Raw genomic sequence first — 21,299 nt, 5'->3', positions numbered from 1 at the left:
CAAGGATGGACTCGTTTTCGGATTCCATGCATGTATTAACAGTTGGCAGATAAGTTTGAAGTGGTGCTCGGTCGGCGTGTTACAAACTTAAGTTCATTTGCGTCTGGAGGACATTTCAACTTTGGTTTTGTACATTTATATCTCTGATATTAAGTGGAGATTCACCTAAGCTACAAGCTAGCTGTGTCAAAGTTGACCGATAAGCAGTATGTCTGCTCTATCACTATCATGTTGGACTAAACTCCAGCTGAGACCACAGAACATAAGGGCATTTCTGCAAAAGACTGTCTGTGTTTGTCCAAACCAAGACTCCAGGCACTGCAGCTCTGGAAAGCACAAAAGGAGGGTTGTTATTACTGGCATAGGGTTAGTGTGTCCTCTGGGCACAGGGACTGCACAGCCCTGGGACTGCCTGTTGAAAGGCCACAGTGGGGTTGTTGCCCTTCACTCAGAGGAGTACAGGACTGTTCCCTGTAAAGTGGCAGCACTGGTGCCCAGAGGAAACGAACAGGGACAGTTCAAGGAGGAGAGGTTTGCCTCTCGTGGGGAGATCAACAGCATGTCACCAGCCACTGTAATGGCCCTCGGAGCTGCTCAGCTCGCTCTGGAGGACTCCGGTTGGTACCCCGAAACCCCAGAGGAACAGCTCAATACTGGGGTGGCTGTTGGCATGGGCATGGTGTCATTGGAAGAAATTGCTCGCACCTCCGCCGCGTTCCAAGAAAAGGGCTACAACAAAGTCAGTCCCTTCTTTGTGCCTCGTATTCTCGTCAACATGGCTGCTGGGCACATAAGTATCAGACACAAACTGAAGGGTCCCAACCACACAGTGTCCACAGCATGCACCACAGGCGCACACGCCGTAGGTGATGCCGCCAGGTTTATCGCCCATGGGGATGCAGTTGCTATGGTTACAGGAGGAACAGAATCCTGCGTGGGGCCTCTGTCTATAGCCGGCTTTGCTAGGGCGCGTGCCCTCGCCACCAAATGGAATGACAACCCCACGCAGGCATCAAGACCCTTTCACCCAGAGAGAGAAGGCTTTGTCATGGGTGAAGGAGCGGCAGTGCTCCTCCTGGAGGAGATGGATCACGCAGTGAAAAGAGGAGCCAAGATCTACGCAGAGATCCTGGGATATGGACTGTCAGGGGATGCCAGCCACATCACCGCACCCACTGCAGATGGAGATGGAGCATTCAGGTAACACATTCTATTTTTTTGTTTTATTTTTTAAGGAAATAAATTTTTATTTTATTTTAATTACCCACTTTTGGACTTGGGCGTAATATGTCTTTGTGGGATGTCCCATCGCATATAGCCATTTGATTCGTAAACCCCAGGTAAGGCCATTATGTGGAAGAGAAAACAAAAGTAGTCAGAAATATTATTCAAGCCGTGCTGCAAACCTCTATGAGAGTTAAGACACCCGCTCTTGACATCACCTTTGACTGCTGTCTTTCCAGATGCATGTCTGCAGCCCTCAGAGACGCCGGTGTCTCACCCACAGATGTGACATACGTGAACGCTCACGCCACATCCACGCCTTTGGGCGATGCGGCCGAAAATGCCGCCATCAAGAGGCTTTTCCACCAAAGCTTTGAGAACTTGGCCGTCTCCTCCACCAAGGGAGCCACAGGGCATCTGCTCGGGGCCGCAGGGGCCCTGGAGGCAGCCTTCACCGCTTTGGCCTGCTACCACGGAATCCTGCCCCCCACTCTCAACCTGGACCGTACTGAGCCAGAGTTCAACCTGAATTATGTTCCCTGCACAGCGCAGCCATGGCGCACTTGGGGTCGGCGTGTCGCCCTCACTAACTCATTTGGATTTGGCGGCACCAACGCATCACTGTGTCTCACCAGCATCTAATTCTTGATTTTTTTTATGAGAAATCAGATCTCACCCAGTCTCGCTGGTATGATAGAGTTTGCCTGCCTGAATAATTTTCAGGAGAATGTAGTCCTGCTGGTTGTTTGTGTGTTCTTATGAATGGATTTTACGGGAAAAAAACCTTTAATGTTTGGCTTTAAACTATTAAATCTTTTAAAAAAAACATCAAATCCATGTGAAATATTGATGTTGTTCGTTGCTGTTTTTACATGAAAATGGTCACATTTATTTTTATTTTGTGTAAAAACAGTCAGTCCATAGGTGGAGCTGACCCTCTGGCTTGTGTGTTGCTCTGCTCACTATTGTATCTGTTAATTTTTGCAGGCTTGTGGTTTGAAGGAGAAATGTGGGTGTGGAAAGTAACCAACTCACACTTGACTCTCACTTGTTACCACTATTGAGGGGCTGTGGCCAACTGATCCAACCCACCAATTAATGTGTCAATTATATTCCCAATTAATTGTTTGGGTCAATAAAAAAGTCAATTCTTTTCTTATATATTAGAAAAGAAAAATGCCCGGTATAAAGCCAAGTTACATTTTCAAATGTGTTGTTCTGTCTATAAGGAAAAGAAGATAAACTTAAAGGATTCTTTTGTTTTCGCTTGAAACTACTACAATAATTAATTCATTGATTAATAGTAAATGATTCATTTTCTGGTCGCCGATGAATCGTTTGAATTATTATTTTTTTTATAGCAGCACTCTTTTCAAAGGTTTCAAAGTGATTATTCCCAAGGTAAAGTCTATATAAAAGCCATTTGTTATCTATTGTCCCAATGGCTCTGTTAACTGAGATGGTACCTGGTTCCCTCAGCTTTAATACTGATGCGTTAGTGTGTGAGCAGCACAGTTTGAACTACCTAGCTACTGTATTTAACTAGTTCCCAACCTAGATAATAAGATAAATCTAAAGGGTTGTGACATGATTAATGGGAAAAGAAAGAATACAAATAACACGTAAATACGTATTCTTTTTACTTAAAAGTTTTACTCTTCTCTAATCTTTACTCTGTTTTGAAATATTGGATAACTTTACACTTTGTACCCTGAAACAGTTATTTAAAGTGAACCTTCTGAGGAATTCACTGCTTTATAATGGGTCACAAGCTGAAAAGGTTGAGAATCACTTTTATAAGCTGTCATGTTTTGCTGTCAATTCTAAATCTGAAAAGGAACTATAGCTGTAAAATAAGTGTATTGGAACAAAACGTATAAAGTAGCACAAAAAAAGAACCCGAAAACTTTCCTTTCCACCTTTACTTACATGCAAGACCCAGTCCCTTTACATGTTAAATTACTGTGGTAAAATCAGTTGAAAAGGAGAATGTCATTGTTAGACCTGGAATAATGACTAAGCTCAACCATCCCCCTGTATTCCAGTAGGTGGCATAGGCTCACAGCAAGTCATGCATGTTGCTCTCACGTACATCCCCAGTACAGCAGTGGCTCGTTTGGTCTAAGGTACCCCCCACATCCCTGTCAGATTAAAGCTGAAGTTGGTAACTCTATGAAAAATGTAAAAAAAAAGTTCATATTTGCTGAAACTGTCACTATATCCTGACACGCAAAGAAACAATCAGTGAAAAATGCATCTCTACCTTTGCTCCTAATGTCATCTGCTACATGATCAGCTGGATCCCACCGCACCCGAAGAAAAACAGCCAATCAGAGCAGAGGAGTCTCTGACACAGTGTCAGTAACTGCTCATCAACTCTAGACAAACTGAAACTATGCAGCCTTTATCAAACATGAATCAAGATTCTGTTACTGTACTGGATATTTCTCACATAAAGTGTTTTCAGAAACATATTTTAGTTACAGTTTAGCTGTAAGATGAGAAAGCTGAACTGTATTTAAGCTCTGCCCACCGACTGACTGGCTGCACCAACATTGTCCCAGCTAAATGTTGTGTGGTGTTGTAGCACTGAGAAACAGAGGGTGCGGTAGGACTTGGAGTGTAATTAGTGTTGCCAACTTGGCAACTCTCTCGCTAAATCTGGTGATTTTTCAAATCCCCTTGGCGACATTTTTGACTTTTTTTGAAGTGACTAGCAACAAATCTAGCGATCTTTTTCTGGTGTTATGAGGAGAGTTATTGGTGTGTGTGTGTGTGTGTGTGTGTGTGTGTGTGTACTTACTGTACATTTGGTTGTATTGCTATAATGACAATAAAGACAATTCTATTCTAATTCTAAAATACATGTGCATGTTCAATTATTTATGATAAATCGGAATATTATAAGGAAATTGTGGCAGCACAGTGGTGTGGTGGATAGCACTGTTGCCTCTCAGCAAGAGGGTTCCTGGTTTGAATCCCGGCTGGCTCCCTTCTGCATGGAGTCTGCATGGGTTTTCTCCGGGTTCTCAAACTATTTCAACTGCTTTTTCCTTACTTATTTCTACCATGTATTCATTACTTTTAGCTAACCTGGATAAACTTCTGTGTTGCATGCTTGCTAACCAGTTTTCATGCACTGTTACACACATGCAGCTTGTAGTGTTCAGGTGTTAGAGCTGTTGTACCCCCTGGCAACAGCAGAAATACCCCCTGGGGTGCAAATACTCCTGGCTGTGATGACTGCACCACAGTCTACATTTAAGGCACCAGAAGACACTTTCGTACAGCATAAAAATAAACATGACCGCATTTGCCAGCAACCGAGCTGACTGAGGTCTTCCACTGAGGTATCCCTAACCATCATAAAATATCAAAGTGTTTGGAAGAGAAAATGCGAGAGAGACACAGAAGGCAATTAGATCCATTAGAGTAGATTGAGAGGAAACCATCCAGGAGAAAAGGTTAATACGAATGCATTAAGAAGATAATATCGACTCCGCAAAACCTAGACAATTTATTACAATTGGGAAATAAGTGGTGCTGTAGGTGTGCGCATCTGCCTTAAATCACATCCTAATGGAGGCATGATCTCACAGTAGTGCCTTTTGTGATTGCTTACTGTATGAAGGTACTTTCCAAACCAAGACCTCTGACTTTGTTGTCCTTTGAATTCAGCCTGGTTTGGCCTTTTACTTTAGTGTTGTGATTGCGAAAACAACAAGGGACCACCAGAGCAAAGGGTACAAGTAAGAGAGGTTAATTGGGAACAAAGTGCCATTATGCCAGGCTTGAAATGAAAGTAATAGCGTAAACATTCCCCTAAGGGAAAACAACATTTTTCCCAAATTGTTACCTGTCTTTAAAGACCAAATGACAATTATCCTCCTTTATATGGGAGAAGAAACACACCATTCTTGTCTGGCATCCTAGGGGAGACATAATGTCTATGATGGGACTTTGAGTGGCTATTTGAAGCCTCTTATGTGTTGGTTGAGAATATATGTGTTTAAATTTTCCCAGGATGATTTTGGATGCTGTGAGTTAGACTTCCATTTTACAGTGAACTATATTTCAGTGAGAGAAAGAGAAACACTGCTTTTATAATATTATAAGTGAGTGGACATTAAAGCTGCAGTAGGTAACTTATATAAAAAATAAGTTTTTGTCATATTTGCTGAAACTGTCACTATTTCCCGACAGTAGTACAGGAGACAGACGATCTGTGAAAAAACACCTTCCTCTGCCTCCACCTGGTGCTGCTAATGGCACAGCAACTGACCTAAAACAACCGATCCGAGCTGAGCAGTCCCTGATGCAGTGTCAAGGACGGTTAGGGTTAGGCATGAAAAACACTTGGGTAGGATTAGAAAAGAGTCTGTGGATTGGTTTACTACGGGCGGGAATTGAACCCCGTTCCCCTGAGTTGAAGTCCTGTGTTTTACGTCGTTTTTATAAAAGTTACCTACTTCAACCTAAAACACCCCCAAAAAAGTGAACAATGAACAACATGCTATATGGACCATTTTGTTGTTCTTGGAGTGTTGAAGGACTAGCTTGACATTTTTGGAAATACAAGTATTTTATTTTACTTTCCCAGTGTTCAGTAACTCGGTTGATAATGTCTGAATGTTAAGGATGGAGCCAGGAGGCAATTAGTTAAGCAAACTCCACAGGACAACTCTTAAGTGATGTAACTATTCCTGAGCGTTTAAAAAAAATCGTATTATTATTGCAACATCAGTGAGAGTATAAGCATTTCATATAAGATCATGGGATCTTATACATAAGATACAGCCATACTACTTCATACTACATAAGAAGTAGTATGGCTTTCCTTTGGTAAGAACCCAACATTAGTATAGGTCCTTGGGAAGCAAGACCCTTCCCAAGGACCTATACTAATAAAATAGCAAAGAATTTTCTGCTTGATCAAGGGGTCTCTCTAGGGTCAGAAGTCGTCATTGTGGCTTTCGCCCAAACTGTTGTTGCAACCACCAAGGCAGAAAGACCGCTAAGTCCCAACCACTCAAAGAATTTATACAGCAATAAAGTTCATTGAGTTTTTGTCCAGTTAGACCCGCCTCATTCACGGAAGTTGACCATAGTGGAGACGCACCTAATGTTTCTGAGGCAGTCCCTGGTTCAGGCTTTAGAATATCAATCACTCCCAGACTGGCTCTCATTCTTCCACGAGTTGTAGCCTCTGCCCCCTGGTCACACGGTTCCTCCGATGAACAGCCAGTTCCTGTAGAAAGAACACTCCCTACTCTGTAGCTTCTACTTCCTGGTGGGCTGAATCCCTGTCAACCTAATGCAACAAGTTTTAACCTAGAGCTTATCTGCAACATCCATTAAATATGCCATCTGTGTTAAATTGATAATAATGTGAAAGCATGCAAAATCCTTTTTATTTAACTGCTCTTTTGCACAGTGAGTAATAACAAGACTTAATGTTTAAAAATCCCCACACTAACCATAACCATTTAAGATAAATGCCTAACCTTAACCATCTAAACTTAACCATCCAAGATCGATGTTTAACCTTAACTATCTAAAGTTAACCATCCAAGATCGATGTCTAACCTTAACCATCTAAACTTAACCATCCAAGATCGATGTCTAACCTTAACTATCTAAACTTAACCATCCAAGATCGATGTCTAACCTTAACCATCTAAACTTAACCATCCAAGATCGATGTCTAACCTTAACCATCTAAACTTAACCATCCAAGATCGCTGTCTAACCTTAACTATCTAAACTTAACCATCCAAGATCGATGTCTAACCTTAACCATCTTAACTTAACCATCCAAGATCGATGTCTAACCTTAACTATCTAAACTTAACCATCCAAGATCGATGTCTAACCTTAACCATCTAAACTTAACCATCCAAGATCGGTGTCTAACCTTAACCATCTAACCTTTACCATCCAAGATTGATGTCTAACCTTAACCATCTAATCTTAACCATTTAAGATAAATGTCTAACCTTAACCATCTTAACTTAACCATTTAAGATCGATGCCTAACCTTAACCATCTAACCTTAACCATTTAAGATAAATGCCTAACCTTAATCATCTTAACTTAACCATTCAAGATCGATGCCTAACCTTAACCATCTAACCTTAACCATTTAAGATAAATGCCTAACCTTAATCATCTTAACTTAACCATTCAAGATCGATGTCTAACTATAACCATCTAACCTTAACCATTTAAAATCGATGCCTAACCTTAACCATCTAACCTTAACCATTTAAAATCGATGCCTAACTTTAACCATCTAACCTTAACCATCTTAACTTAACCATTTAAGATCGATGCCTAACCTTAACCATCTAACCTTAACCATTTAAGATAAATGCCTAACCTTAATCATCTTAACTTAACCATTTGAGATCGATGTCTAACTATAACCATCTAACCTTAACCATTTAAAATCGATGCCTAACCTTAACCATCAAACCTTAACCATTTCAAATCGATGCCTAACTTTAACCATCTAACCTTAACCATTTAAAATCGATGCCTAACCTTAACCATCTAACCTTAACCATTTAAGTTAAATGCCTGACCTTAACCATCTTCACTTAACCATTCAAGATCGATGTCTAACCTTAACCATCTAACCTTAACTATTTGATTTAAATGTCTAACCATAACCATCTACTGTAACCATAGCTATTTGATTTCATGTCTAAACCTTAACTATTTGATACCTAACCAGACTTTTGCAAATCTAGGGTTACCATCTAGACATGATCATTATATATGTCTCTCCAAAATGGCACATCCACAGAGACAGTTATTGTCACAGTGATCACTCTCCAGAGTCATAAATCCTATCCCGTGGTAAAATAGACCCCTGTCCAGTGTTTTGGCATCTGAATAACCCTCAGATTTGTGGATCTATTACTAAGACTGAACTTCCTGCTACATATTTCACCTTCTTACCAGTGCCCGAAGCAACACAAACACACTAATGCAGCCCCTTGTGATGCAGTGCTGTTTTCAACCTGAACAAAAGACTACAGGTACTGAATAAAAAAATGGTAATGTTTGCTCACCCCGAGGAAAACACCAAGCAAAAACATATGGAGTTCCCAAAATAGAAATGGTTCATCCTCTGGGGCATGGCTGGATTACACTGTTTGGAGGCCCGTGGCCCAAACAGGTCCCCTGCTCATCTTCATCTTTGTGCATTGTATAAATTATTCCTGGAATATTACACGGCCCCAGGTTTGCTGTCTGGTAAAATATGCACCATGTAAGCCCAATATCAGCTGAAGTAATGAAGGTCTCAAAGCTAGATTTGACTCAGGCCTCAGGATCTAGTAAAATAGTAGTCACCATCTCAAGGCCTGTATAATGTCACCTGATATTAAGCTTCAGTCTTCACATACTGACAAAGTTATATATCAAGAATTATCAAATCGCCATAAAATTGGCCCCTACTGACTTCACCCAGTCTGTAATTCTAGGTTGACGATCTAAGTGAATGTCATGGTAAGTGACATATTAGATGTTGATCTTTCTTGTGTGCAGAACAAATAATTGATATTGTGGAAACATTAAAAGTCATCCTCTGGGACCATGAATATGCACAGTAAGTGTCATGGAACAAACCAGATAGTTTAACAGATGAAAAGTGATAAAAAAAAATGGTCCTTGGCAATATATGACTTGGTAGAGTTACTTGTTGCCTGTCATTGTGGCGTACAGGGTGATAAAAATTCCATCCTAATTTTTTCATTCATTCATTTTTTTAATAATTAAGACATGTGGAACAAGCTTTTAGATTATGCATTTATGTGGTGTTTCATCATAAAATTAGAATTAGCCAAAATGATGTACAAATTTGTATTATGTTTCCATCTTTGTAAAAAAAAAAAAAATTTCACCAAATCATTACCATTCATCTTCAGAGGACATTGAATATCCATTCCAAATGTCATGGTAATCTGGCCATGAGTGTAAATATCCGGATTTGGACCTAACCAATCAACTAATCAGAACCCTTATCTTTAGATCATGCAGCCAGTGAACAAGATAAACAAAGATGTAACCATAATTTTTTTCATTATGATAATTATTTTATGGACTCATTCTAATCATGCTCTCAATATATCCCTTATATCTGCTCACACAGTGCATGTAGCCAAATTTGAGCCAAACTCTGACTCTGAAACCTCATGTTCTGTATGTACAGTATATGGCAAGCTTGGACCTTTCACTCTGTATTTCACTTGATAAATGATCGTACTGTCCAAACTGAATTTAATAGCATGATGTAAAGCCGGACCCAGATGATGAATTACTGTACTGGGGAATGTCGTCCAGAGCCATTTTTAGAGATTACGTTATATTAACTCTTCTGGATGTCACATCCAGCTAATGAATAAATCAATTATTCATCCATTTGTTAATTTGAAATAATCTGACAAAGACAAATGAGTTGCAACAATTTTTTTTGTTCTGGTTAGAAAGGAAAGCCCAGCATCTTCATGGGGCATATTGTGGCCTCCATACATCACTCTCTGTCCAAACTGGTTTCTTACCCTGATGCATGTTATGAGTTGGTGTTACTCAGTTTCTTACCCTGTTGTGCATCATTGCAGCAATAGGGAACATGGACCATGGATTTGATGCGAATCAAGTTGTATACATTATAACCCCTGTACTATTACATGCTTGCATGAGTCCCTACCTTTACATTGTATTATAACTGACTGGACATTCATGGACAAATATGTAACTGCATTAAATGTACAGACTGCAGGGTGTGGATTTTGCAGCAACACTGGATCATGTTTCCCTGTGTACTAAGAACCAAGTGTAGCCATCCCATTACTCCATATCAATAGTGCATCTGCTGCACAGGAACTATTGATTCCTATTGCTGTAATGATGACTTTCTTTCATGTTATTCCTTCTACTTTTTTTCCCTACCCCTACCTCCTAATAACGAGACATCCAAGATGAATTATGATCACCATGGCAACAGAGTCAGCATGCATTCCCTTTGATATCACCCTGTCCCACAGCTCATCACCAGGTTCTAAAATTAGACATCCTCTCTCTCTCTCTGTTGCACATACTGGATGGCCTTCATTCCTCTGCTATGGCCGTTATTGAGTTCCAGTGTTAAGCTTTTGTTCCGTTATGGAATTATGGAATTGGTCAAATTGACTCAGGATTTTACAGTTAGAAAATTCTATAGTAATTCTGTTGGCGCCTGGCTGATGTTTACAGAACTAGCCTAACTAATTAGGCTAACAGAACGCGCTACTAGACAAAGGGGAGTGGAAGTCCCGTGTCTCTAGCATAGACTAAACCAGCTATGATATGAAATAAAGTTTGGGGAAAAAAGCGGCTCCGCGAGTGAAGTGCAGGCAGCCAGCATTTATGGTACAACACCAAGTACCATGCTCAAAGACTGTGGAACACCGACCCTCACTCAATGAGAAATTATTCTATTGTGCAAACTACTCCCAGTGGACACTTGGAGAACTGCATTTTTTGGCACTTTCTGATTGGATCAACCAGGAAGTCGCTGTGGTGGGGGCTTGAAACTGACCCACTGGATGTTCAGACCCAAATCAGTGTTACAAAAATACAAGGGGCAGTTGTGTGTTCCTGTAGCTCCAGGTGCTTGTATAGAATGATTCAGGAAGGCCCATTTGACTAATAGATACATGAGTCTGATGGCATCCAAAAGCTACAAATAATTTGATCATACTATGAGAATTATAGAGGATACAAGATTCATCAATTTTTGATTTCACGACGCTGTAAAGTTATCGTTTAATCTTTCACTGCGACGATCAACAGAACATTGCTTTTCTCCGTTTTTTCCTTATTATGAACTTGATATATTCGGGAACACCTTTAAAGAACTCACAGTGTGCTCAGGGAAATTAGTTTTTTTTTCACTATTTTCTGACATTTATTTTAAGATAGAATCATTAATTAAAAAATGACAAATTAGTTGCAGCTCTACTATAGCAGATGCAAAAGCAAAACAAATCATAGGCGCATTGTATTTATGTTGTAAATACATTTAGAATGAATGAATGCACAAAATATTCATTCCAGTCTGCAAAAATAACAAGTACTATATTATTTATTTATTTGCTTACAAAAAGACATAGCACACAAAACACATTTGGTGGAATATACCATTAAAGGCAGACATGGAACAATTGGACATTTTTAAAACATACTGACATTACCACATTAAGACAAGTACAATACAACGATTTTCCAGTGAAGGAAGGTAAGCTGAGGTATGTTTAATTTAGTTGAGTAATGCCAAGAAATGTAGGAGCAGGGGTACGGATGATAACAGATAATGATAAGTAATAGTAATGATGTGGTTGATTGTTATTTTGTAGGGATGAAAGCTGATCATGTGAGGCCCCCGGGTCAGCAGAGACAGATTGTTGCCTCGACACCAGTCCACCAGCTGTTGACCTCTGCTCTGTACGCTGACTCACTGGTGCTGAAGAGCCTCACCACCATCGTCTCATGTGCAAACTTAAGGTGGTTTGAGGTGTTGGCAGCAGTCATGGGTCAGCAGAGTGAACAGCAGTGGGCTGAGCACACAGCCCTGGGGGATGCCATGGCTCAGTTTGATGACCCTGGAGAGGTTGTTTCTGATACTGTCAGACTGGGGCCTGTCAGTCAGAAAGTCCACGATCCAGTTACAGAGCAACTGGAACTGGAGTTGTTCACTCCTAGTAGACTTAGCTTTCCTTACAGTCTCAGTGGACCTACTGTGTTGAATGCTGAACTGAAGTCTATGAGTAGCATTCTGTTATAGTTGTGTTTTCAAAGCAGGGCAGTGGAAATGGCGCCCGTCTGTGGTCCGTTTGGGGCGGTAGTTTGGCTTTCATTTTTTACAGTACCAGCCTCTCAAAGCACTTGAGTAGTCGTTTAGGAATGCCACAGTTGTTTCCTTTGCCACAGGTTTCTTTTTTGAGGCAAGCAGCTACCACAGCAGCATTGTCCATGTGTGTCAGCTGGTAAGCACATTCTCTGAGCACTTGACAAGGAATGTCTGGTCCAGCAGCTTAGCCTCTCAAATGTCTCCGGACTTAAGGCAGTGCCCCTAGTTTTCAAGCCCACCTGTGTGAACCAGGGCTTGTGGTTTGCCCTGATGGTTATGGTCAGTCAGTAACTTCCTCAATGCACTACCTGATCTGGTGTACTCCAGCTTCACTGTGATGCTTCTTTGAAGATATGCTGCTCAGGGAAATAAAAATAAAATAATATATATACACTGTATATATACTATATATATACTGTATATTATATTTATATATCTGTCAAAAAACAAGCAAACAAAGAATGCAGATTGATATGGATTATTTAATATCTTTTTCCCAGCAGACATTTTGACTCGTTGAAGCAGGAAAAGCACAGGTGCAATTAATAACGATAATGACCGCTACATTCCATTGAGGAAGCCAGTGCCAGAGCTCTGGTTTCGTGCATGCTCACTCACTGACAAGGCTTACTAGGACACTTAATGAAATGGAGCCATTGTTAATGTGATTATTATCACCTGTGCTCTTCTTGCTTTGACAGGCTAAAATGGCTCCTGAGAAAATGGAGCATCTGCACAGGGGCACACTGTGTCAGGGGGCTCCAAAGCTGCTTAAGGAAGCCACATATGTCCTTTATTGATTCCTTTAGTTGATCGTATCTATTAATGGTTAGGCTAATTTATGAACCCTGTGGCAAGATTTGGTGGTGGGCCCCGATTGACATCGTACCCGGATGGTTTTCAGGTTTAAGTCATGATATTTTTATATACAAAACATTAAAAAAAATCCATTTAAATTCTTAAACTTGTTTATAATGCCTTTATTTGACAAGACGGAGCCTCCGAGTTAGGTAATAATGCAAGACCTACCTTAGTAGGTCTTGCATTATTGCTAGTTTTTTTTACTAGTTTAGTTGGTGTTATTTAAATCTAATTGACACACTGTGAACCTTGTTGAACCTTGTGAAGATTAGGGCTCCAGGGTCGGTTGGAGGATGGAAGGTGGGTTATTAATATGTACATACTGTACAAGCATCTAAAGCATATGTTGTCACCACAGTTATCCATCCCAAACATGGAACGTTAATGTCCCGATGCCATGTGACACCAAGGGGAAGCCACATTCTCCAAAGAGCAGACATTATAACAATGCATTTTAAATGAAGCTACAGTTACAATGCTATGTGAGGAATGGCCAGTGAGTGCTGTAACAGACAGCGGGTCAGTGTAGACGGGAGAGGTCAAGGATTGTGCCACAGTTGTTGCATCAGATTCTCCTTGAAGGTGAATACACATGAAGGACTTTGTTCTTTTTCAGAACTCTCTATTTGGCCTTAGCTTTTATTTAGCATAAAATGTTATTAGGAGTGAAGGGCGTGATTGTTGATTGACACCCCTATAATAAATCAGCTTCTTTCACAAAGAGAAATGCTTATGATCTGAATTAGAACTGACTCTAGCCTCGTAATCCTCACTTTTTTAACATTCAAACCCATCTCCACACTTTCCTCTGGTGAATCCTGAAGAGTCAACAGACAGGAACACTGACTCCACCAAAGGTATTAATATAAATTTGCATTCATTAAAATTCAGAATAAGTTCTTTATAATATGAAAGGGTAACCTACCGCAACTGCCTTTCCTCCAGCTCTCAGGCTTTGAGTATGTGTTAAAACTACTCAGATGAAAACACAAAGTCAGATTTTACATTAATGATGCAGTCAAATACAAAAAGCTTCCACAATATGGTGTAAAAGAAAAAATACTGAAAATGTCGAGTTTTTAGCAATTTGTTTCTGCTTTTTTTTATGAACAGGAGTACAAAAACTCAAATCTGTGTCCCTTTACAAATTTTAACGCATTGCTGTTAACAAGCTTATAATATGACTAGTAAAAAAAAAGCATAAACCACAAATGTATGTGGTTGTGGCTGCACACTCAGCCCATAAGAGCATGAGGAAGCAGCTTCTGTTAACAGTGAGCCAATGCTTGAGTATTCAAGATTTAGTTGTAGTCTTTGTTATATAATAGAAATTATATTTAGGGTTAATGTATTTAAATTTTATCCTCATTATGTTTTACAACATTTATTCAGTTATTCACTCTTTTATTTCATTCTACTGAAATAGCTGCAGTGTTTTCATTTTGTGGTGGTGACCAGTGTAGTATGAAGGGGGTCACCCCTATGTTCCCCTTTAAAAAAAAAAAAAAAAAAAAAAAAGGTCCACTTTCCCGGTCACATACAAAGTGGGGAACAAATGACCTTTTTTGGGGAAAAGCGGGGGACATCTCACCTTTTTTTTGCAAACTCCACACTCCTGTGTGGAGTTTGCATGTTCTCCCTGTGTCTGTGTTGGTTTTCTTCTGGTTCTCCAGGTTCTTGCTCCCACAGTCCAAAAACATGCAGGTGTTAAGTTCATTGTTGATTCTAAATTGCCCGTGGGTGTGAATGTGAGTGTCAGCTGGGATCTGCCCCACATCAGATTCCATAAACGCTCCTTAATTATAAATGACCCCTGTATGATGAATGCCACCTGCGTGTAAATGAGCATGTGTTCACGAGAATTATAAATTAACATATATGACACCCAAATATTGAATGACACCCAAATACTAAAATGATAACCCCATACATCCTATATTAAAGCCCTGCTTTCTGAGATCCATAGAGGAAAGATATCGTTTTAACAGCATCAGCAGTGGAGTTAAGGGCCCAGCTGAGGCCAAGCAATGAGAAAAGTAATGAGTGTTGTTAATGCTGTGTCACCTGAGGGTCACTGAAGTAAAGAAGTGGTTCAATATGAAAATGGCTTTAAAAAAACACTGATAATGAATGACTGCAGCGGGAGGGGGTCAAATCAAATAAAGCTGTTTTACAGTTTGAGATGTTCATATTGATATTGTAGTGTTATACAATAGCATCGATAGCTATAGGAATACATTTATAATTATATGACATTTCATATTGAAGAGTCACTGTGTACATACATCTACTGATGCCTCTGGACACATCATCAGTGATGTGCCTGGAATCATCGGATATTTCGGGTCTTTCAACATCATACGCCCTCCTCCAGGTGACCCCAGCTTGTGTCCAGAGAGCTAGCTGGCTAAGCACAGCCATCTTGAGGCCCTCTCTGCCGCATCGATGGAACTGCAGACGGCTCTCTTCCTTCTCTCTCACTTGATGCCCAAAGTACTGAAGGCTCTGGTCAGGGAACAGGCTGCAACACCCCTGTACCCAACCTCCACTGGGAAACACCTCTCTCTCCAACCAGCCTGCTGTCACTGACCAGCCCCACGCACTTGGAGAGCTTCTTCTCAAAGGCTTCTTCCAGGCAGTCTTCCCATCCAGCAGCACTATTTGCTTGGTAGACTTAGACACAAGGACAATGTCTGGTCGCATAATATATATATATATATATATATATATATATATATATATCCAAAAATAGTCTGGCCAATCCAGGGCCCCTGCATTCCTAGGGACCGGAGGTAGAGAGGGAAAGGTGTTTCAATAAAGTTTACAAAATAGCAAGTTAATTAATGAAAAGAAATAGTCAACAATCATAGTGACCATGAACTCTTACTGCCAAAGAGGCTGCTAGAAACAAGATGTCTCAATTATTATGGAGAACAACTCTAACCTAAGACAGCAGGTACAGTAACAGCCAAGCAGAGAGGCCTAGTTAAAGAAAATCCTTAGCTTAAATCCAGGCTATCTTGCTGTAAGATACCTCAGGAAGTCCAATGCACGGTGGCCATGGAAAACCAAGGCCACTGAAAAGAGGCTGAGTCACCAAAAAGAAAAACCTGTCCGAGCTTTGGGGTATGACACATGCACAATGGAACTGGAGCTGTGCTGTTGGAGGGTCACAGCAGATGGCTCAGGTCCTCTTTGGTTTCACTCAGTCTGACAGAACTTTCAAACTGATGGCAGATAGATTTATTTTTCAAACACAATATATTCTGACCCAAGTCCGACTCAGATGCCTCAGTGAAATGAATCAGTCACCCCCATGCTCTATGATGTGTGTCAGCTATTGAGCCTCTTTGCAATTGCAGAGCAGATTTTACTGTGCATGTGTCATACCCCAAAGCTTATAGGTTTGTTTTAATGTATTTTCAAAACCCTTGGTTTGGACAAGGAAGAAGAATAAAATAGAGCAGGGGTCTAAAGTGTTTTTACACCAAGGACCTCTTAGTTGAAAGAGAGAGAACAGGGTCCCTCTACTACATATATTGTATAAAGTTAGTTTCTAAAGCTAGAAATAAAATAACATGCAGGGCAGCATACACATACATTTTTATGGTACATACTAGAGATGTCACGATACCAAAAATTCAGTAGGCGGTGCCAATACCAGTGAAATTACATGATTCGCAATGCCAATTCGATAGCAGCATAAAAACAAAAGTAAAAAGGATTTTCTAAGATCCCATTAACTTAAACATGAACTTCTTTATTAGCAAATTTGCTTATATTAAAATGCCATTTCTATAACAGACACAGAATAAAACATAACAAAACACAGTAAAACCATTGCAAAAACTTCATACACAGAAGGCACACATTGGCAGCGACACACACAAACACACACACACACACCTAATTACTAACAGTAGATGCAGTCATTTTACAGACATGGTGGTGGCAGGTAGTTAATGTTAAAACATCTACATAAAAATTTTGCCTGCATAAATAGGCATTGTCTGTGTTTTTTTATTGTGAGAATTGAAAGGTATCGCAAGTATCAGTTCTCGTGACATCCCTATTACATACAATACTAAGCTATTAAAATCATAATAATTCTCTTAATTCTCATACATTTCCACGTTTTAATGTTACACATTCATGTGGGAGCCCAATGAATGCTGTATCTGTGGATGGGTACCTTAACGCCAGTAAGCCTGTCATCATTCTTGTGTAAATAAATGTTTTAAGTCACAGTCACATGTTCACTTTTAGACTTTTGCCAGTTATTTTGTGTTACTCTTAGTTTAGTCAGACTTGTGTTAAATATGAGAGCACAGTGCACTGTGTAATGAGCTCACCTTTCATCCATCACTCTGCTGTTACTTTCCCTGTCTGCATTCTTTTGTTACACAAATGCATACTTGGCCTAACCCGACTCTTGCCAGATGAACTTCGTTCCTCCTTGCTTCCCTCATCCATCTGGGATCGCTCCCAGTGATTTCAGGAGGCCTGGCCTTTAAAAAATCCTTGCACATGATTGGATAAACCACTTGTCCGTCATCTTCATTGACGTGCTACTTCAACCACTCACATGGAAACCAACCTGTGACGCTGGGAAAAGTCAAACAGAACAGTCGATATTGTGTCCACCAACAAAAGCCTTCAGAGTTGTTCTCTGGTGTTCTTTTAAAGAAGACAGATTCTCTAGATTGGACAACACGGATGAAATAGCAGCATCCATGTTGACGTCTGCTTCCACGATACGAGCAGCCATTGTTGTCTGAATCACATTCACAGTTATTTCTCTGCTACATCACATCTATAAAACCCCGCCCGGCGGTCCTGATTGGCTCGACCATTTTTTGCTGACTCTGAAATTACTTTCCTATGGAGTGATCCCAGATGGTTGAGTGGAGCTAGGCGGAGTCAAGACGGAAGCAAGACGAAAGCAAGGTGGAACTAAAGTCATCTGCCGACAGTCAGGTTATACTTACTTACCCTACTCCTGCAGAAATCTGCTGAGGAATTCAGCTTTCTCTAATCCTCTACTGGGATTACACAAACAGGGTTCCTTATTTACATGTCATTTAAGAGATCAGTTTCCCGGAGAAAGCCGTGTAAATGCACTGAATGCTCACTTCACCAGTTATCATCCCCAGAACCAGCAGCAAGGTAACTCAAAGGAAAGAAAATGATATTAATGTAATTTAAGATAACAGAACTGAAGAGATGACAATACACAATTAAGGTGCACACCTGATAGAAAATAATGATGTATGTAAAAAATACTAAATCAAAACTTTTTTCTTTTTTTTTTCGAAATGTCTCTCTGAATCTCTGTCTATCTGAATGTGATGAATAGGGGACCTGAAGGACTGTAGCCAGGTACCAGTGGATGATTCTTCCATTACGGTCCTTTACTCTCTCCAACCAATGAAGGGCTTCATGGTCAGTCTCCAGGGCAAACTTCCTGCTAAGGAGGTAGTAGTTGAGAGAAGAAGAATAGAATACAAAACTGTATTGTCCAGTACATTACTGTATATGGCATGCCTTTGGCGTTCGGTAAACATTGTAAAGCAGAGCTAGACATCAAATACACAGAGTACAGACTGTGTGTGTGTGTGTGTGTGTGTGTGTGTGTGTGTGTGTGTGTGTGTGTGTGTATGTGTGTGTGTGTGTGTTTGTGTGTGTGTGTGTGTGTGTGTATTTTATTACCTCCTTGTTTAGAATAGCCACAGCAGAGGGCAAGAATGACTATTTGTACCCATTTTTTCTGAGTACCGTCCACCAACGGAAACAGCTGTATCAATGGGTGAAGGCGGGGGGGTGGGGTTGCTCTTTTGGTTATGGACCATTCCAGTGATCTTGCTGGTATGACTAACTGAGAGATTCCATGAGTGTTATTACTCTCAGTTAGTGAACTGTAGACCATGATCTAAAAGGCCCATACATTTGCAAGGAAAGCAGGATTGCAATCCTTATAGAGATGCCCTTATACAATGGCATCAAGATGAAGTGAATGGCTTGTACAGGTCACTGTACTGAAGCTTATGCTGAAGACAGAGGGAAGAGGGCTTTTTTTTGCATTTGACCTACCACAGCTATAATGAATTTTATCGGGCTCTGTGATCATTACATAGTTTGACGTGTGTTTTCAGTACTGGACTTGGTGGCAGCTGATACAGCTGCAGACTGGTGACTTTGGATGGGAGATGCATGGGTAAATCTTTTGAGTATCACAACCCACGCCAAATGATTAATTTAGTCCGATAACATTTGGAAGTCTAGAAGAGCTGCATGATGAAATAATATAATCCTCCTCATTCAAGTTAGTGGAGTGCTAAACCTGAAGTAGCCGGCTCGACCGGGTGAAGTCTATGGTGGAAGCAAGCCCCCACCACAGTGTCTCCCTGGTTGATCCTCTTAAGAAACCCAAGAGATAACGTTGAGTCCAGAAACAGTGTTGAGCCTCTCTGCAGGAATGGTTCACTGGTCTTCAAACTGACATAACAAGTGAGGTCTTGTTGAGATCAAGCCCCCACCCCTGAATGATCCAATAAGGAAGTGCCAAAAACTGCTCACTCTCCAAGTGTCCACTAGGGTCAGGTTTCATAATAGAGCAGTTTCTCATTGACCCCCATGTTAAACAGGCTGTTTTCAATGCATCATTGAACCTGTTTAAGACCTGGTACAAAAAAACATTCTAGTCTATATGTTTAGGTCATATCTCCATGACAACACTGAGGGGGATGAATTTGTACCAGGCTAGTTTTTATTTTATTGAAGGTTAAAGCTTATGAATAATTAGGGACGTGGCCTCTTGAGTGACAGTATGCCTCTGGCCCTCACTTCTCCTCGGAGGTAAACGTCAGCCAGATGGACGTTTGTCCCTCCCCTCAACGTCACATACATGCCCTTTTTCGGTAAGAGGAAATGAGGCTGAATCAAAGTCTGACAAGATGGCGAGTATGATTGGATCAAGTTGAGAGAACGGACCCTGATGGGTATGCTACGCCCATTTTTTATACAGTCAATGGGTGGAAGTTGTGCTGGGTATTTTTAGACTTGAAAATTAAACTTTTTCATGCACCACTGAGCAGTTTTCATAGGAATGAACATATCCATATCCAGTTCACTTTAAACATCCATGGTTATTACACGTATACGCGTGCAGAGTCTGTTTTCATTATCTTGTTGGACTAATCAACAATACTTATTAAACCTGAAATTATAAAACCTGAAATTAGTCGTCTATGAGTGCTTTTAACCCACACTGCCAGTTGATGATCTAGCATGCACAGAGTTCATTTCTCACCCATCTGTTGAGTTAACTCTGTGTTTTGTACAAGCTGCCATTTCAGACTGGAATTCCATGTGCATTGTGAGGTAACAGGCGTGTGGTAAACATCTGTGAAAATGCAAGGACGAGTCCCACATACCAACCTACCTTTAAACAGCCACTATTTCAAAAATAACAAGAAACAGCAGAGCATTGAGTTTCCATCCACAGTAAGATGCAGAAGAGACCACACATGTTCCAGTGGTGTGTTTGTGACAGGGTTAAATCCTAGGTTTTCAGTGACATTAAAGTCTTTGGTAGTTGAAATACAGTTTCTGCCAATTGGTCCAATTTTCAACACCCAAATTACACAATCAATAGCTGTGTGCCTCCTCTGACCCACTTCATCGGAAAGCAGAGCTTTGCTAATGAAATGTGCATTAACGGATGTTTTGAGCGATTCTGCACACAGTAATGAAGTACAATGGCTAAACCACATTTTTTGAGGCATCAATGTCTCAAACTGAAAAGCCTTTTGGGTTTCAGGAGTCACATAACTGCTTCATTTTCTTTCTTTCTTTCCTTGCGAAGCTTCTACTTATAACACAGTCTTTTAACCTGTTACAGTGGCAATCACAATCCTAATGAGAATTCATGTGAGCTTTTTAAGCTATGATCATATTTGGTGATTATCAGTCATTATAAAGCACCAGATGTACTCTAATTAGCCAATTGAAATGTTTTAGTACCGTACAGCATATTGCCATTGTACTTGTAGTTATCTTCCAGAAGTGAATATTTTGCTGTGCACAATTAGAGTCAAGGACTGCAGCCATCTCTTTGCATAATGTGATGAGTCTCTCCAGCCTGGTTACAAAAAAGTCATCATGGAAGCACTGAGAGTTGCTCTCCACATCTATTATCACAGAAATGACATGTTCAATACACAGCACAACACAATAATAATGGTACATTGCGTAGTATGACAGCTTGGTATAATTAATCAGAATCGATAGCTACTTATTTAGTCAAACATTGTTTTGC

The 21,299-nt window shown here is 40.4% G+C and overlaps 1 protein-coding gene across 1 annotated transcript; it reads left to right on the top strand.

Annotated features, from left to right (window-relative positions):
* The first annotated feature begins 56 nt into the window (after positions 1-56).
* Positions 57-1,993, top strand: oxsm (3-oxoacyl-ACP synthase, mitochondrial). Its single transcript, XM_083925165.1, has 2 exons — positions 57-1,200; positions 1,464-1,993. Exons 1-2 carry the CDS (start codon positions 209-211, stop codon positions 1,864-1,866), a joined length of 1,395 nt encoding a protein of 464 aa, XP_083781291.1. The 5' UTR covers positions 57-208; the 3' UTR covers positions 1,867-1,993.
* Positions 1,994-21,299: the final 19,306 nt, after the last annotated feature.

Source organism: Echiichthys vipera (assembly GCF_963691815.1).
Source record: "Echiichthys vipera genome assembly, chromosome: 13".
Lineage (NCBI taxonomy): Eukaryota > Metazoa > Chordata > Actinopteri > Perciformes > Trachinidae > Echiichthys > Echiichthys vipera.
This window is presented reverse-complemented; position numbering and strand designations above follow the sequence as displayed.